This window comes from Ursus americanus, chromosome 1 (assembly GCF_024610735.1).
Source record: "Ursus americanus isolate L20-20 chromosome 1, mUrsAme1.1.p, whole genome shotgun sequence".
NCBI lineage: Eukaryota > Metazoa > Chordata > Mammalia > Carnivora > Ursidae > Ursus > Ursus americanus.
In genome coordinates this window covers 11677928-11692423 of record NC_142127.1, presented here as the reverse complement: position 1 = coordinate 11692423, position 14496 = coordinate 11677928, and the positions used below count along the sequence as shown (strand labels likewise).

Sequence of the window (14496 nt, the reverse complement as noted above, 5' to 3'; positions counted from 1 at the left end):
CAGAAGCTTTTTTTCCTGAATGGAAAATTAAGAATTCCAACACCATCAATTTAATAGTCCAGTCTTCCTCTGATCTAGAATGGCATACATGTATATAACATGTACCAATGTTACCCTCTTCAATTCCTCTTGCTTTATGAACCTTTATCCTGTCTCCACTGTTCTTACTCAAATTTCCTGACTATTGTTAAACATTCTCTCTTCCTAATGAATTCTAGTATCAACTTGTCAAATTCATAATAAATAACTTCAGTTTTGATTGGAATCACACCTAATTCATAGATTATTTTGGAAAGAACTGGCATATTTATAATATTGAATCTTGCCTTAAGAAGCAAGGTTCATCTCTCTATTCAGATCTTTTTTATTCCTTAATAAAATGTTCCAGAAAAAAATACAAATTTTCTAGTCACTGCATATCCAGACCTTTCCACCACCCAGAGCCACAAACCAGTTAAACAATCACAGGTGTATAGGTTAACCCAGAATCCTTTAAAAAAAAAATTCCTTAAATGGTAAAGGGGATTTCAATTCTTAGACTCTAATAGCAGAAAAGAAGAGTAGATAAAACTCTTCAGCAATAATATCTTTTTTACAAAAGTATTCTGCTGAGGTTTATCCCCAAAAAAGTATATAAAAACACAAAATGCTCTATCAACTTTCATTGACTTTTTAAATTACTAGAGTGTGATTTAATTATAAATGTAGAAGCAAACATAGGTCTATTTTGTATAGGACACATTCTGAAACTATATATATGTATTTCTTTTTTTTTTAATGTTTTTTTATTATATTATGTTAGTCACCATACAGTACATCCCTGGTTTCTGATGTAAAGTTCCATGATTCATTAGTTGCATATAACACCCAGTGCACCATGCAATATATATGTATTTCTTGAACAAAGTACATGGTGTGTAGTACGTGCTCAATTAATGCAGGTCTTCGCCCCCAGATGACCTGATTTAGCATTCTGCCCCAGACGAATGTCCTTCTTGAGTGTCAAGCTGTCAGTCAAATAATATCTTAGTACAATGTGCTCAGGGCTCTGGGTGCCAGTAGGCAAATATTCATGCAAGGAAGGTATTCCAACTGTTCAACCCTGGATCTTTTCTTCTCCACGACCAAGTTCATCACAACTAACCTCTACTTGGACATCACTAGGACAAGCACTACTACCAGGTTTCTTCAGATAGTGGTACTTTTTTCCAAGTAGAATTGTACCCCTTGATCATTCTGGTTAACTTTATTATTTTACTTTTTATTATGAAAAGTTTCAAACATTCAGAAAAACATCCTTTTGTAACATGTACTATATAATCTTAACAATTTTGTAAAAAAAAGGAAAAAAAGGACTGGACTAGGGTCTGGAATGACGCTGGAGTATTGTTTCTATAACTTGCTGCCAGAAATAATTCCTAGTTTGCTGCTGCTGTCTACATGAATAGGAAGCTATAAATAATGTAAAACAGATTCATGGGGAAATGCAACATATAATGAATCCGCATGACGTCAGTTACTGCATATGATTCAATTTTCACCGAGCCCTACTATTATAGCGGTACTATATAATTGAGTTTAACTGCTATCTTCCTTAGTTACCACTGATAGAGTCAGTGACCCAAGACAGGAAATTGGATTCTTCTAAAAAAAGGACTGACTCCAAAACAATAGCATACTGAAACCAACAGCTACAAGGACCTTTTATTCTGCCAAACAGTGACAATGTTGGCCTTTGTGTAATTATTCCCTATACTTAAAAGCACCTCATATACACCTCACCTTTGCATTTTATAACTGCATCAAGAGGTAGAGACAAAGCAGATGCTGTTACCCCCACTTCACTACTGAAGAAGCAGAGATTAAATGATTTGTCCAGGATCTCTAAAATAGTATTAGGCCTGGCCCTAGGTCCCCTGGCTGCTAGTCCCAGGGTTTTTCCAATACACTGACTTGCTTCTGGTGGGCATTCCCACCACCCTCCAGCCAACCCAAATGAGTCCTCTTGTGAGCCCACTATATACTTGAGGCTGCCACACTGACAATTACAATGGTTTGCTTAAGTAAGGAGGACCTAAATGTCAGAGGTTTTCAGGCCAACTTAAAGAACTATTGCTAAGTCACCCTTTAGAGCCATAGGAGTCAGGAACACTGATGTCTAGTCTGGTCTCTGCCATTAACTAGCTCTGTGACCTTGGGAATGCCCTTCAATGGGCCTGTTTCCTTACCTGTAAAAACCAAGGCTAGACGAATAGCTCTTGAACAGGCTCTTGCTCTCTGTGCTAAAGGACATGCGAGCAGGGTTAACATATTCAAGAGACTCTTCTGTAAAGCAGAGCTCTTGCACCGTGAGAGTCACAGATTTCTACCTTACAGGTCTGGCTACGACACACCGGTTAGAGTAATTCCTGAGTCACATTTCAAATGGCAGGGAAGGGAAGTGGAAGAGCACAACACCAGGACAGTGTCTGTAGCAAAGATTAATCACAATTACGGCAGGTGTCTCCTCCCTGAAATAATGAGACAGCCACCACCAACCTGGCATTCTCTGGTGGAAAGCTCCAGTAGGCCAGGCCACATCCAGGTCGGCAGGAAGTAACATTCCCCTGACTTGCCTCCGCTGACCTTAACACAGTCTCTCAGGGCTCAGCTCTCACAGACACACCTCAGCCCAGGAGCCCCATGAACTAACTTTGCTTCACCTAATGGGGCTCCACAGATGTCTCCACCATCAAGACCAAAGTCCCAAAAGATCCCGGAGGAAAGAGTTATTATAACTGGGACAAATACATTTGCTTTTTTTCTTTTTCTTTCCATTCTCATGCTAATAAAACAACAACCAAAACAAAGCCCCTGGGTACTAACTGAAGGAAATGGGAGATCAAGGGATGGCAACTGTTTCTGGAGGGAGGAACACATCTGCAGGGAGGAAAGTTAGTTGAGAAGGCAGAGTTTTCTCCAGACTTTGTTCCTTTTCTATTCTCTTTCACATGAGCTCCGCTCTGCTCCTTCAGGACCAGCACACATGTCACTGCAGGGCTCCTTGAGTCAAACGGTATAATTTGCTGGGTAAGACTAAGGTCACTGTATTAAATAAAGGAGCCAAAGATGGCTTCTGCGTATTGGCTCTTGGGTTTATTTCCTCACAGCAGGCTGAGATCTACTGGCTCAGAAGCGTGCCAGGGCCAAACTCAAATTTTTACACAACCAGTTGTTTCAAACATGGCCCAAACTGGCAGATTTTTAGCCACGTAGAGCCCGTCTGTGTCGCATACTCTACAGAACTGCATCTGCTAACCACAGATAGGATAAGCCCTGGGCCTGTAAAGACCCAAAACTGAAGCTGCCGATCTCCTTCAGAGATCTCTGACCTGGAGACTCTCTGTTGCTGTGTGACATCACCGAAGCACCTGAACTATCTCCAGGACCCCCCCGGGGCGTTCCCTAGCTCCCCTTCCCTTCTGGATGCCACCCTGGTGCCTAGAACTCTGGAGGGTGGCTTGCTGTGAGGGACTGACTGCCCCATCCTACATGCAAACCTGTCAAAGCATCGCCCCAATAAAGCTTACATGTGCTGCTGCCCCCTCGTGGTCATGTCTTTTTCCTTGATGAGACCTCAACCAAATTCCCTTGATTCCATTAGGATGGAATGTCACTGCTTTTACGTCACCTCCTAGAGTGCCATCTGGCACACGGTCAGTGTGCAACTAGTATTACTGAATGAATAGGTAGACAAACAAGGTTTTAGTCCTAACCCCATAATTTACTACCTGTCTGATTTGGGGCAAGTTACTTTAACCTCTGTGATTTTCCATCTATAAGAAAGATACAAGTAGAGTTATTGTAAGGATTAATTAATTATTTCATAGCATCTGACATACAGTAAGGGCTAAGATATATATATCTAGGATAGATAGATATACATATTTTTGAGGGGGAGGGGCAGAGGAGAGGGACAGAAGAATCTCTGAGCTGAAATCAAGAGTCGGACGCTTAACCAACTGAGCGTAAGAAATATATTTTTAATACGTGTATGTATACATATTATTATTGATAAAATGTACTAACATTGTTTAATGTGTGTATCCACATTTGTATTTTATGTGTTGAATGAAAAGGCCTTCCTTATAGCGTCTCCTGTGGAAGAACACACTGGAGTGATAATTTCAAATGACATGGTCTCCTAGGTGATCCCATAAGTTCTGCAAAACATTTCTTTTAACGAGCCTGGCAGCTCTAAAAGTCCTTTTCCCCCCTCTATTCTTAAACAAAATTCTAAATATTACCAAAAAATGTTCAGTGAATAGTAAACAATTACTTTTTGGAGCTCTGGATAAAGTTTCACAGGTACTCTTTACTCAAGGTTAACAGGGAGTCACAGACCTCACCACTCAGAACAGATACTTGAGGGATATGAAGGTTGACAGCTCAGACGAGGAGCAAGTAAGCTGTACAACAGCCTGCTAAGTGAGACAAACGAGCGACTATGTTATGACACGAAAAGGAGAAGGTGGTAAGGGGTGACCTGTCCTGGGTGGCAAGAGTTTTGATTTCTTAGGTGCTTTGAAAATACACCTGCCATCAGCAAGCCTTCTACAAAGCAGCTAGCATTCTGTAAAAAGGAGGTATGGAGAAGCCAAGAAGTAACACATTTCAAGAAGAAAGTCAAAGTACTGGGAATAATTCCCAAGAGGAAGAAAAATGAGGCCAAGAAAAAGAGAGAGAACCCCCAAAGTGATGAACCCAGAAATTCAAGTTCCCAGCAGTCTTTCTGCCTGGCAATCTGCCAAGAGGTACTAACGGCCTTAGGCATAACCTCTGACCCAATTCCATTTCATCGAATGTTTCCTAAGTAAATAAAGATAAAAGGAAAAACTTATGAGAATGTCCTACCTAATGGCCAAAAGAAAAAAAAAAGATACAAAGTAACCTAGTTAAATTAATACCACATAATGAATAATCTATAGCCAGTAAAAAGGCTATGGAGATATATTACTGGTATGGAAAGGGCCTCAATTACATTGTTGAGCAAAAAACAAAACAGAATATACAGTATAATGCCGTTTTTAGGGATCTCTAATTCTCTGTATTGATATCCCTAACTTTGGATTTCCTACTTGGAATATATATCAGTAATTATCCCTGGCTGGTGGTACCATGGTGACTTAGTCTTTGTAATTTTTTCCCATTTCTTCATTTTTTGTTATTATTACTAAGGTACTAGTACAAAATAAACCTAGGCTTTTTTAAAACAAAAAAATCATGCACCAAAAAATGGCTGGGCTACATAACCAAGGACAAATGCAAAAGACTGGAACAGTCCTACAAGGATGGGTAAGGATAAGAATAAGCTAAATACTTTGAAAAATGTTAAAACGTTTGATATTTATTTTTTAAAAAGAGGTTATAGCTAAGCAAGAATAAGTAAAAGCCAGCTGGTTGAGGCGCAATGGTATTATGTTCGTAGATGAAGAAAGGCTACATGACATTCTTCACTTGGCAGACATTCTCTAGCCGGACAAAGGGTCTTCAAGTGGAAAAGTCGCAGTAAACGCTCTGGCAGGGGACTGTCGAGATGGCGGGAGAGCACTTAGCCGCTCTATGTCTCTGAGTCTTTGGGACCTAGATGAGTAACATCACAGAGCCCTCAAATAAGCCAGGAGCATTAGTCCAAGGGAAGAGGAAACAGGAGGAGCACCACACCTGTCGTGTTTGAGGAGTCTGATGTAAAATCTGGCTGCCTCTTCCGATTCTGCAAATATGGAGGGAATTTGTTAACCTTTCTGGCTTCAACCTTGTGATTTACGAAACAGAAATAATAATATAGAACTTGCTGAGTGTTGGAGAGGAGTTAACGGGACGATGCTCGTGAAATGCCTAATTAGGTGCCAAACACACAGAAGGCCCTCAGTCAGTACGCGGCAGCTACAGACATATATTATAAAAGGCTGGGCCCAGAAATTAGGCACCTATTGTGTGACCTTATTTGAATCCGTAAGTTACCATTCACAATTTAAGTTTGGGATTCTAGATTCGTCGATAAGGAGCAGGTAAAAAACAGTGATGAGGCATGTGAAGGGCAGAACTGGGGAAAGGGTGGAAGGAGAGGGAAGCAGCCTTCAGAACCCGAGACCTACAAAGAGCCACAGCTTCTGGTCGTCAAGGAAAGACTTCATTCCCTTCACTAAGGGATAGATTCCCCTTGGGAAGAGTGACGACGAATGAAAACCAGCACGCTGTTTCATTCCTTACAGGACTCACAAGGACAGGCCAGGGACATGCCCTGCAGCCCTGGGGTCTCCTGTAAGCTCTGGAACTTGCATTTCAAGGCAAGGAAGCTCGAAGCACTTACAGATGTTGTGGGAGGGAGGGAGGGAGGGAGGGAGGGAGGGAGGGAGGGAGGGAAGTGAATGGCAATGGAGCTCAGCTAAGAAACCTAAGAAGACAGCATCTGGAAATCAGGGGTATTTTCGGTAGACAGAGAAAGAAGAAAACAAATAAAACTCAAAGGCCAGCTCTGGCCATCCATCAAAATTCTTTATCATTCCTGCTACACACGTATCGACAGTCAACTGAGGAGTAAGTTCACACATAAAAAAGGAAATCAACTGAGCAATCTGAACTATTATCAAGGGACTTGCAAATTTTTCCCATTTTCCTTTATCTTGATATTATTTTCCAATTAGCTGTAAAAAGCATTTTATCTAGAGGCCCATAGTGTACTAGTTACAAGACTGGGTTTGCATCCTGACTCCATCATCACCAATGTGACCTTGGGCAACTTAGGTAACCCATCTGTGCTTGAGCTTCCTCACCTGTAAAAACAGATAATCGCTCCTACTTCAGCAGACTATTGTGAGGACTGGGTAAGGTACACATAAATATTTACAACAATGTCTGGGAACCAGGTAGCTGTCATTATCATTACCTCCTTAAATCCTATGCAGTCACATTACCAAGCAGAAGGGGAGAATTTTCTTTAAAAACTCTATTACTAATAATAAGAAGAAAGAATGTGTCTCTAGAAGCCTGAAATGTTTAGTGGATATAGAGACGCCAGGCCCAGTTCCATTGACAGGATGACTGAAGGCTATGCTGGCCTTTTCTTCCCGGTGATAAGGCTGGAAACTATTGTTTCTCACTCTCTACCCAGGGCTCAGAGTGAGATTTATACAAGAATATATTCAAGTAAGCATTTAGAAAAATTTACTTTTGTTTATTGTTCTTTTTTTAAAGATTTTATTTATTTACTCGACAGAGAGAGACACAGCGAGAGAAGGAATACAAGCAGGGGGAGTGGGAAAGGGAGAAGCAGGCTTCCCGCTGAGCAGGGAGCCCGATACGGGGCTCAATCCCAGGACCCTGGGATCATGACCTGAGCCAAAGGCAGAGGCTTAACGACGGAGCCACCCAGGTGCCCCTGTTTATTGTTTTTGAATAAGCAACACACAGACTTGGTATAACATTCAAATAAGACAGGCTTTACAGGGAAAAGAGAGTTTCTCTTCCTCTCCTGCCCCAGGAGCCCAGTTCCCTGGATGAGAGGTTAATGCCATCACTTGGTTCTCCTAGCTTTCCAGTAATGAAGCATCATTTAAAATAAGAGAAAGCAACCACATATCCAACAAATTGGTTATTATTTTTCATGACAAATGCAGTTACGAGGAATTTTTAATAGCTTACAAAGACTCTATATTGGTAAGTTAAAAAAAACCAACAAAATTATTTTTAAAATATGACTCCAATTCGGTATAAAAATGCACATTAAAAACATGGAAGAGGAACACCTGGGTGGCTCAGTTGGTTACACGTCTGCCTTCGGCTCAGGTCATGATACCGGTCCCTGCTTAGTGGGGAGTCTGCTCCTCTCTCTGCCTGTTCTGCCTGCCACTCTCCCTGCTTGTGCTCTCTCTCTCTGACAAGTAAATAAATAACATCTTAAAAAACAAAACAAAACCCAAAACATGGAAGAAATACGTCCAAGCAGCAAAAGAAAGCTGCTTCCGTGCTGTGAGATTAAGGGTGATTCTCTTCCTCTGCATCTATCAACCTTTAAAAAACCCCAAAACCTTTAAGGATGTCTAAACTGAACAACTATTTCATAACCAGGGAAAAAATTACTCTGATGTCCTATCATGTCCTGTTATTATTATTATTATTATTATTATTATTATTATTATTATTATTATTTAATACTGCCACCATTTCTGAGAACAGTATCTGGCTTCAGAGTGTAACTATCTTGAAGGTTTTCCACTCCTTCCACTTCCCAAATGGAACTATGAAAAAGATACAAATTACAACTCTAAGGTGACAAAGACTTTCCTGTTTTAAATGATGACTTCATGTCATCAAATGATTGTTACGTTTTAGAGTGATCACCTTGGAAGACCACACATTTATTCTTAAGGTAGGGAGAAAAATGCAAAATAACACTACACATTATTTTTGGAAGAAAGCAAACTCCCCTTCAGGCACTGTGGCTTCATTCCCAGCAGCTGAGGTAGGAAGGCTGGGGTGGGGTGGGGTGGGTGGCACTGAGAAGGTTCTGCTGGGGTCTGGCCCAGAAAGATCTGAACAGCTCTCCTCTGCCCCTTGCACCGAGGAGAATGGAATGCGAGTGCAGACTCCATGGTTAAGATCCACTTGTGTGGGTAACCAAGGCCATCCCAGTGTGTCCCACACAAAGCTCAGGAGTGGCTATGCCTCTCCAGAGCCATCATGGGGTGCTAACCTCAATTTACCACCTCCAGTTCAAGAGGAGCTATTCAACGTTTATTACCTGTCACTGGCACAAATGAGGAAAGGCTTTGGATTTGGAAAATTTCTCCCAGAAAACTGGAACTAAGAAAAACACAGGGCTGTGGTTGTGCCATTTTCTACCCATGAATGCTGGCACCCAGATATGGGCACTGAGGCAGGCAGGGCCTCCCTTACACACCCACCTGAGGTCAGCACCTGGGCAATTCCAATCCCAAGGGTTTTGGGATTTGAATCACGGGGCTATTTGGAGGCTATGAACCTATGTCCTTCTCTTACACAGGGGCAGGGGAACTTACTGAAAGGTCAACAACTGTCTTGATGGCCTTTTCTTTTCTCTTTATGAAGTCATCATCCTGTAAGACAAAACACAGGGATTAAACAAACCCTGTGTGAAGGCTGAAACTCAACTGGACTTCTCAGAAACCTGTCTTACAAATGGATTTCTCATCACAGCTTTGCCTGCAGAAGCCTCAATCTTCTAACAAATTGGAATATATTCTGCATGGGTAGAAGTTAGGCTCCAAAACAGATCCCACAGCGGTAAGAAAGAGCATACTGGTGGAGCCAAGCATTCTCATTCAAATCCTTATGAGCTCTGACACCCCCAGCAAGCTACCTAGTCTCGAAGCCTCAGTTTCACCGTCTGTAAATGGGAACACCACCACCTACGTCAGGGAGCAGCTGTGGAGATTAAAGAGGAGAAGGCATGTGATGGGCTGGGACTGAGTGTATTGAGTAGCTATCCGTTGTTATTATCGCGGGGGGGGGGGGGGGGGGGGCGTGGTTACTATTTAACTGTTACTACAGGAATGCCCTGGGCAATGACCTAGGTGGTCTCTCGAAAAGCTTTACATGACTATTAAAAAAATATACTCATGTTCTTATAATTTAATAAAAGTTCTGAATCAAGTACTAAAATTGAGAGAAAAGGACAAAATTGCAGGGCTTTTTCCCCCAGTGCCCATTTAAAGAGGCAGTTGTGATGAACGAGGAGGCCCACTGTCCGTGCTGGCCAGGTAGGGGCAGAGACGTCATGCAGCAGAGCCTGGGCTTACTCTGCTCCTTCCCGCGGAGTCTCTAAGTGTACACACGTGTTCTCAGTCAGACGAGAAAAGAAACGGGGAATACTGACCTCGGGGAGACTGTAGGTTTTCTGGAACTGGGATATGGAGTAGGAGCGGATGTAGTCACCCATCTCTTCCTTTGTTTCTATAGCTCGCTTCACCAGCCACTGGGAAAGAAAGTTAGGAAATGTGAGGACAGGGATGAGACACCGCTGTGGTAAAGGCTAGCTCAGAGATGGTACAACTCGTGAAGACAGATCACCACACTTGAACTGACCAGGTGATGAGAAACTATGCGAAAAGCAGCCGGCTGGGCATCTGAGAGGCTGAGAGCCAATGGGATCTAGAGCAGAGTGGCTGTGCGGGAGCCTTAAAGCCTCACGTCGGATGCTCGGGCCTGTTTCCCTCTGTGTAGGGGATAGATTATCGTTTCTTTCTCCTCACAGAGCCACTGTGGGAGCAAATGCAATCACAAGGACTAGAATGCTCTGTAAATGCCTGAAGCACAACACAAATATAGTTACTCCCCACAGCCTCCTGGTTCTAGTGGCAGATCTGAACGTTACTCTCTCTTGTGCTGCCTGCGCCACAGACCAGGGAAAGGGAAGAGAACCTCAGAGAACATCTAGTACAATCCCTTCTTTCATTGATTGAAACAACCCCCCAAGTATTCAGATTTGAGAACAGGCTTGCTGAGACCACAGCCCTAGGGTTCAAGGGAGCTGGGCACTCACAGCATTTGCTCTTTTAATCCACACAACATTATAAGGTGGCTGGTGCCAGCCACGTTGTACAGAACCTGAAGCTCAGAGAGACCACGTGATCTGTCCGCTGCTCTGTAAGTAGCAAGCCCAAGGCTGAGAGTCACAACTCAGAGGCTCTTCCACACCGCAAGACTGGACATACGGGTTTTGTTTTTTTTTAAAGATTTTATTTATTTATTTGACAGAGATAGAGACAGCCAGCGAGAGAGGGAACACAAGCAGGGGGAGTGGGAGAGGAAGAAGCAGGCTCATAGTGGAGGAGCCTGATGTGGGGCCCGATCCCATAACGCCGGGATCACACCCTGAGCCGAAGGCCAGACGCTTAACCGCTGTGCCACCCAGGCGCCTGGACATACGGGTTTTGTTAAATGTTCTCCAGCTTCTTCCCAGCTTTAATAGGCTGATATGCAGAAGTAGCTGTTCTCCATTGCTCCCTACTTAAAACTCCATTTAATGACAACACACAGAGACACACCCCCATAACCTGTGGAAGATGCAGGCACTCTGAGAGTAAGAATGTAAAATACAGAAACACTGTTTCTCCTCCCTGGCTCTTCACACCTTCCCTTTACAACTGAAGGGCATTATGGAGGGGGACGCCATCTGTCAGAGCCACCATGCTCTGTCCAGAGAGAGCTAGTGCATCTCGAAAGCAGTTTGTGGACAGTAGTTGTAGTTCCCCCACGAGCACCACACATCTGGCAAGGCTTAGGTATCAAGGAAAGCAGACACATGGCAAACGGCATGGTGTTCCAGCAGGGATGGACAGAATGCTTGCTCGCAGACGGCAGCCAGTGCAAGTGAAGGACATGTTTAGGAAATCGCTGCCCAAGATGGGGGTAGGTGCAAATAACTCTATGAGGAATATTCTTTTGTTGTTAGCTTTATTTATTTCCATCACTCCACTCCACCCCACCTCCAAACAATGACCCAGGAGTAGGGACAGAAGATCAGATAGTATTCAGAGCTTCCGTAGCCCCTCTCCTGCACCCCCACCCAACACCATGGACCAGGACAGCTAAGGAGGCTGACTCCTTGCTCAACTCAATTTCTCTCTACTTTCCTTTGGATGGGGAGGTCCAGTTTCTGGACTTTCAAAGTTGTTTCTTTTTCGGATGTTCCTCCATGAATTAGATCTACACTGAGTTGTTACTTGGCTGTATCCTGGTGAGTGTGATCAGATAAAGAAGGTAAGGAGTCTTAGGGTTCAGAGAATCAGTTGCTGTTTTGGGGTTCCTAGAGTGAAGGGCTGTGGAGGGAACCTCTTGGACAGCCAAGCTCTGCCCCAGGTCCCTAGCATTTGAGCAAAATACCTACCCTCACAGGATTCACATGTCTGGCATGGAAGAAAAAGAGGTGACCTAGAACTACCAGGGCCAGAAGTGAGATGCGTTCTTCTCTGGGCTGGCACTCAGAGTGTTCCTAGAGCTGTGCTGAACAGTGCGAACGCAGGTGGTGAGCCTGCAGAGGCACACAAGACAGCTAGCTCGATGACCGCTCCTTCACTGGTCTCCAGCAACCAGGCAAAACTACAAGCATGTGGCTAGTTTTTCATAATACTTTCATAGTACTCCATTTAAAGGACTGTCCTTTATTCTGAGATTGGGGGTTAAAAGGCCTTTCTTTTAGGAAATGACAGAGAAAGATAGTTGTTACTTAAACCAATGTCTTTATTGAAGTATAATTAATACACAATGTTATGTTAGTTTCAGGTGTACAACATAGGGATTTGACAATTTAATATGTTATTCAGTGCTCACCACGATAAATGCAGTCACCATCTATCATCACACGATGTTATTACAAGAGTATGGACTATATTCCCTATACTGTACTTTTCATGTCTGTGACTTATTTATTTGATAACTGGAAGTTTGTACCTCTTTACTATTCGCTTCACCTATTTTGCCCATCCCCCATCCCCCTCCCCTCTGGCAACCACCTCTGTTCTCTGTATTGAAGAGTCTGTCTGTTTTGATAGTTGTTACTTTTAAAGATGTTCTTGCCTGGCAAAATATAGGTGGCAACCATAGGTCAGCCTCCATTTTTGCTTTAAAATTTTACAGACCCATGTAATGAAGAAATCTGCTAACTAGTAAGCTAGGTTCTCATATACAGACTGGAGGCCCTCGAGCATTCCACGTACAACACGGAACACTCAGACGTTCGAAATGCCCAAACTGGCGACAGATGATCACTTACCTTTCATCACCTTCTCCTACCTGGACCAGATTTTTTGCTCTCAAAGTTCTAGCATAGGGCTGAGTAAGGTCTAGAGAGTCAGGCTTTGGGGGAAAAGCCAACAACTTCTCAACATAGTGGTAGTGGAAGTTTCAGTCATAATCAACACAGGGTCCCTACTTCCTATTTTCACAAAAAGGATCAGGTACCATCCCGCCCCCCGCATCAGAAAGAGAAAGTCTAACAAACCCCACAAATCAAATTCTGAGTTAAAGTCTTAGCTTCCAATTCGCAAATTTCATAGGATTTGATTAAAAGTCTGATGAAGGGGGAGGTCCCCAATACCAGTAACAAAACCAGAAACAGACTATGTAACACTTATAAAGCACTTACTAAAATGTGCCGGTCCTTCGGCTAAGTGCTTTCTACATATTAACGTACTTAATTCTCATCCTGTCAGGTAGGTACTATTATTGTTCCTATTTAACAGACAAAAAGTTAAGTAATTTGCCCAAGGTCACACAGCTAAGTGGCAGAGCCAAGCTCTGAACCCAGGAAGTCTCCAGAGTCCACGCTCTCAACCCCCACGCTATATAATCTTAACACAGGATTGGAAGACTCTTCAAGCAGGGGCTGCCTGAATGGCAGAGTGGGAAGAGAACAAGGTTTAGTGACAAGGCGTTTGGACTGGAATCTTGCTTCTCTGCACACCAGTTCTCTGCCCTCGAGCAAATCAGTTACTCTCTGCATCTCACTTGCGCCAGACGTAAGGAGTGAGATTATAATAGATGCTTCAAAGAACTCGGTTAGGATCATTTGCAAAGCGCTGTTCACACAGCAGGCCCTTTGCTCCTCCTCTTTTCCAAGTGCCCGGAGGCGGCTGAGACACCAGACAGCAAGGATGTAGGGGGCTGTACAGCATAAGCCACTTAATCACAGAGCCTTGGGAAACGGCTAGAGTGGAAATACTCTCCCATTAGACATCTAGTCATCAAATGAAGACTAACTGCTGACACGATGCCAGCCATTCCATGGTGCTGAAGACACTACAGTGAGCAGGGCAGCTACGGTGCCTGCCTCCAGGAAGCTTACGGGAGGGGCAGAAGTGACCAGACAGATATACATGGTTACAAACTACAGCAAGGAAGATTCCCACAAGGGAAAGGAATATGGCCAGTACGAGTGGATATAGCAAAGGAGCCTGTTCTAGACTGGGGGGGGAGGTTGGTCAGTGGACGCTTTCTTGAGGTTTGGTGGAACTGAAATCTGAAAGGTGAATATGGATTAAGTAGGTAATGAGAGACAGGGAAGAGCTTTCTAGTCTGAGGGAAAGGGCCCGTCACAGGAGGAAGCATAATATGTACGAGAAAATCAGAAAGAAAGTGAGAGGGGCTAGAACAGAAAGAAAAAAGAAGAGCAAGAAATAAAGTTAGGCTGGATAGGTGGGACAGGACCAGAGCATGGGCGGCTACGGAGTTCTATCTTTACAAAAAGGGCAATGAAAACCAATTAATGGGAACATTCAGAGATCACAACAGGTGGCAGGGAAACCGGGGTGGCAGGGATGGGGTACTGGCAACCTTCTGAGGATGACATCAGGAAGCACCATCACGTCCTGCTCCTCCAATTCCATACCACACCCGTTAGACCCATGATCCAGACCAGATGGCCTGCGAGCCAGACCGGCGGCAGGAATTCTGACGTGCAGAGGACAAGAAACCACA

The 14496-nt window shown here is 43.5% G+C and overlaps 1 protein-coding gene across 4 annotated transcripts in view; it reads right to left on the bottom strand.

Annotated features, from left to right (window-relative positions):
* The window catches only part of CCDC93 (CCC complex scaffolding subunit CCDC93), a 93093-nt gene that overhangs the window by 64289 nt on the left and 14308 nt on the right, over positions 1-14496 (bottom strand). For all 4 annotated transcript variants that reach the window (XM_045804072.2, XM_045804073.2, XM_045804074.2 and 1 more), the window contains exons 5-6: positions 9896-9994; positions 9060-9116 (exon numbers count right to left, since the gene is read on the bottom strand). In XM_045804072.2, coding sequence (XP_045660028.1) covers positions 9060-9116; positions 9896-9994 — 156 coding nt within the window. The remainder of the gene's footprint in view (positions 1-9059; positions 9117-9895; positions 9995-14496) is intronic.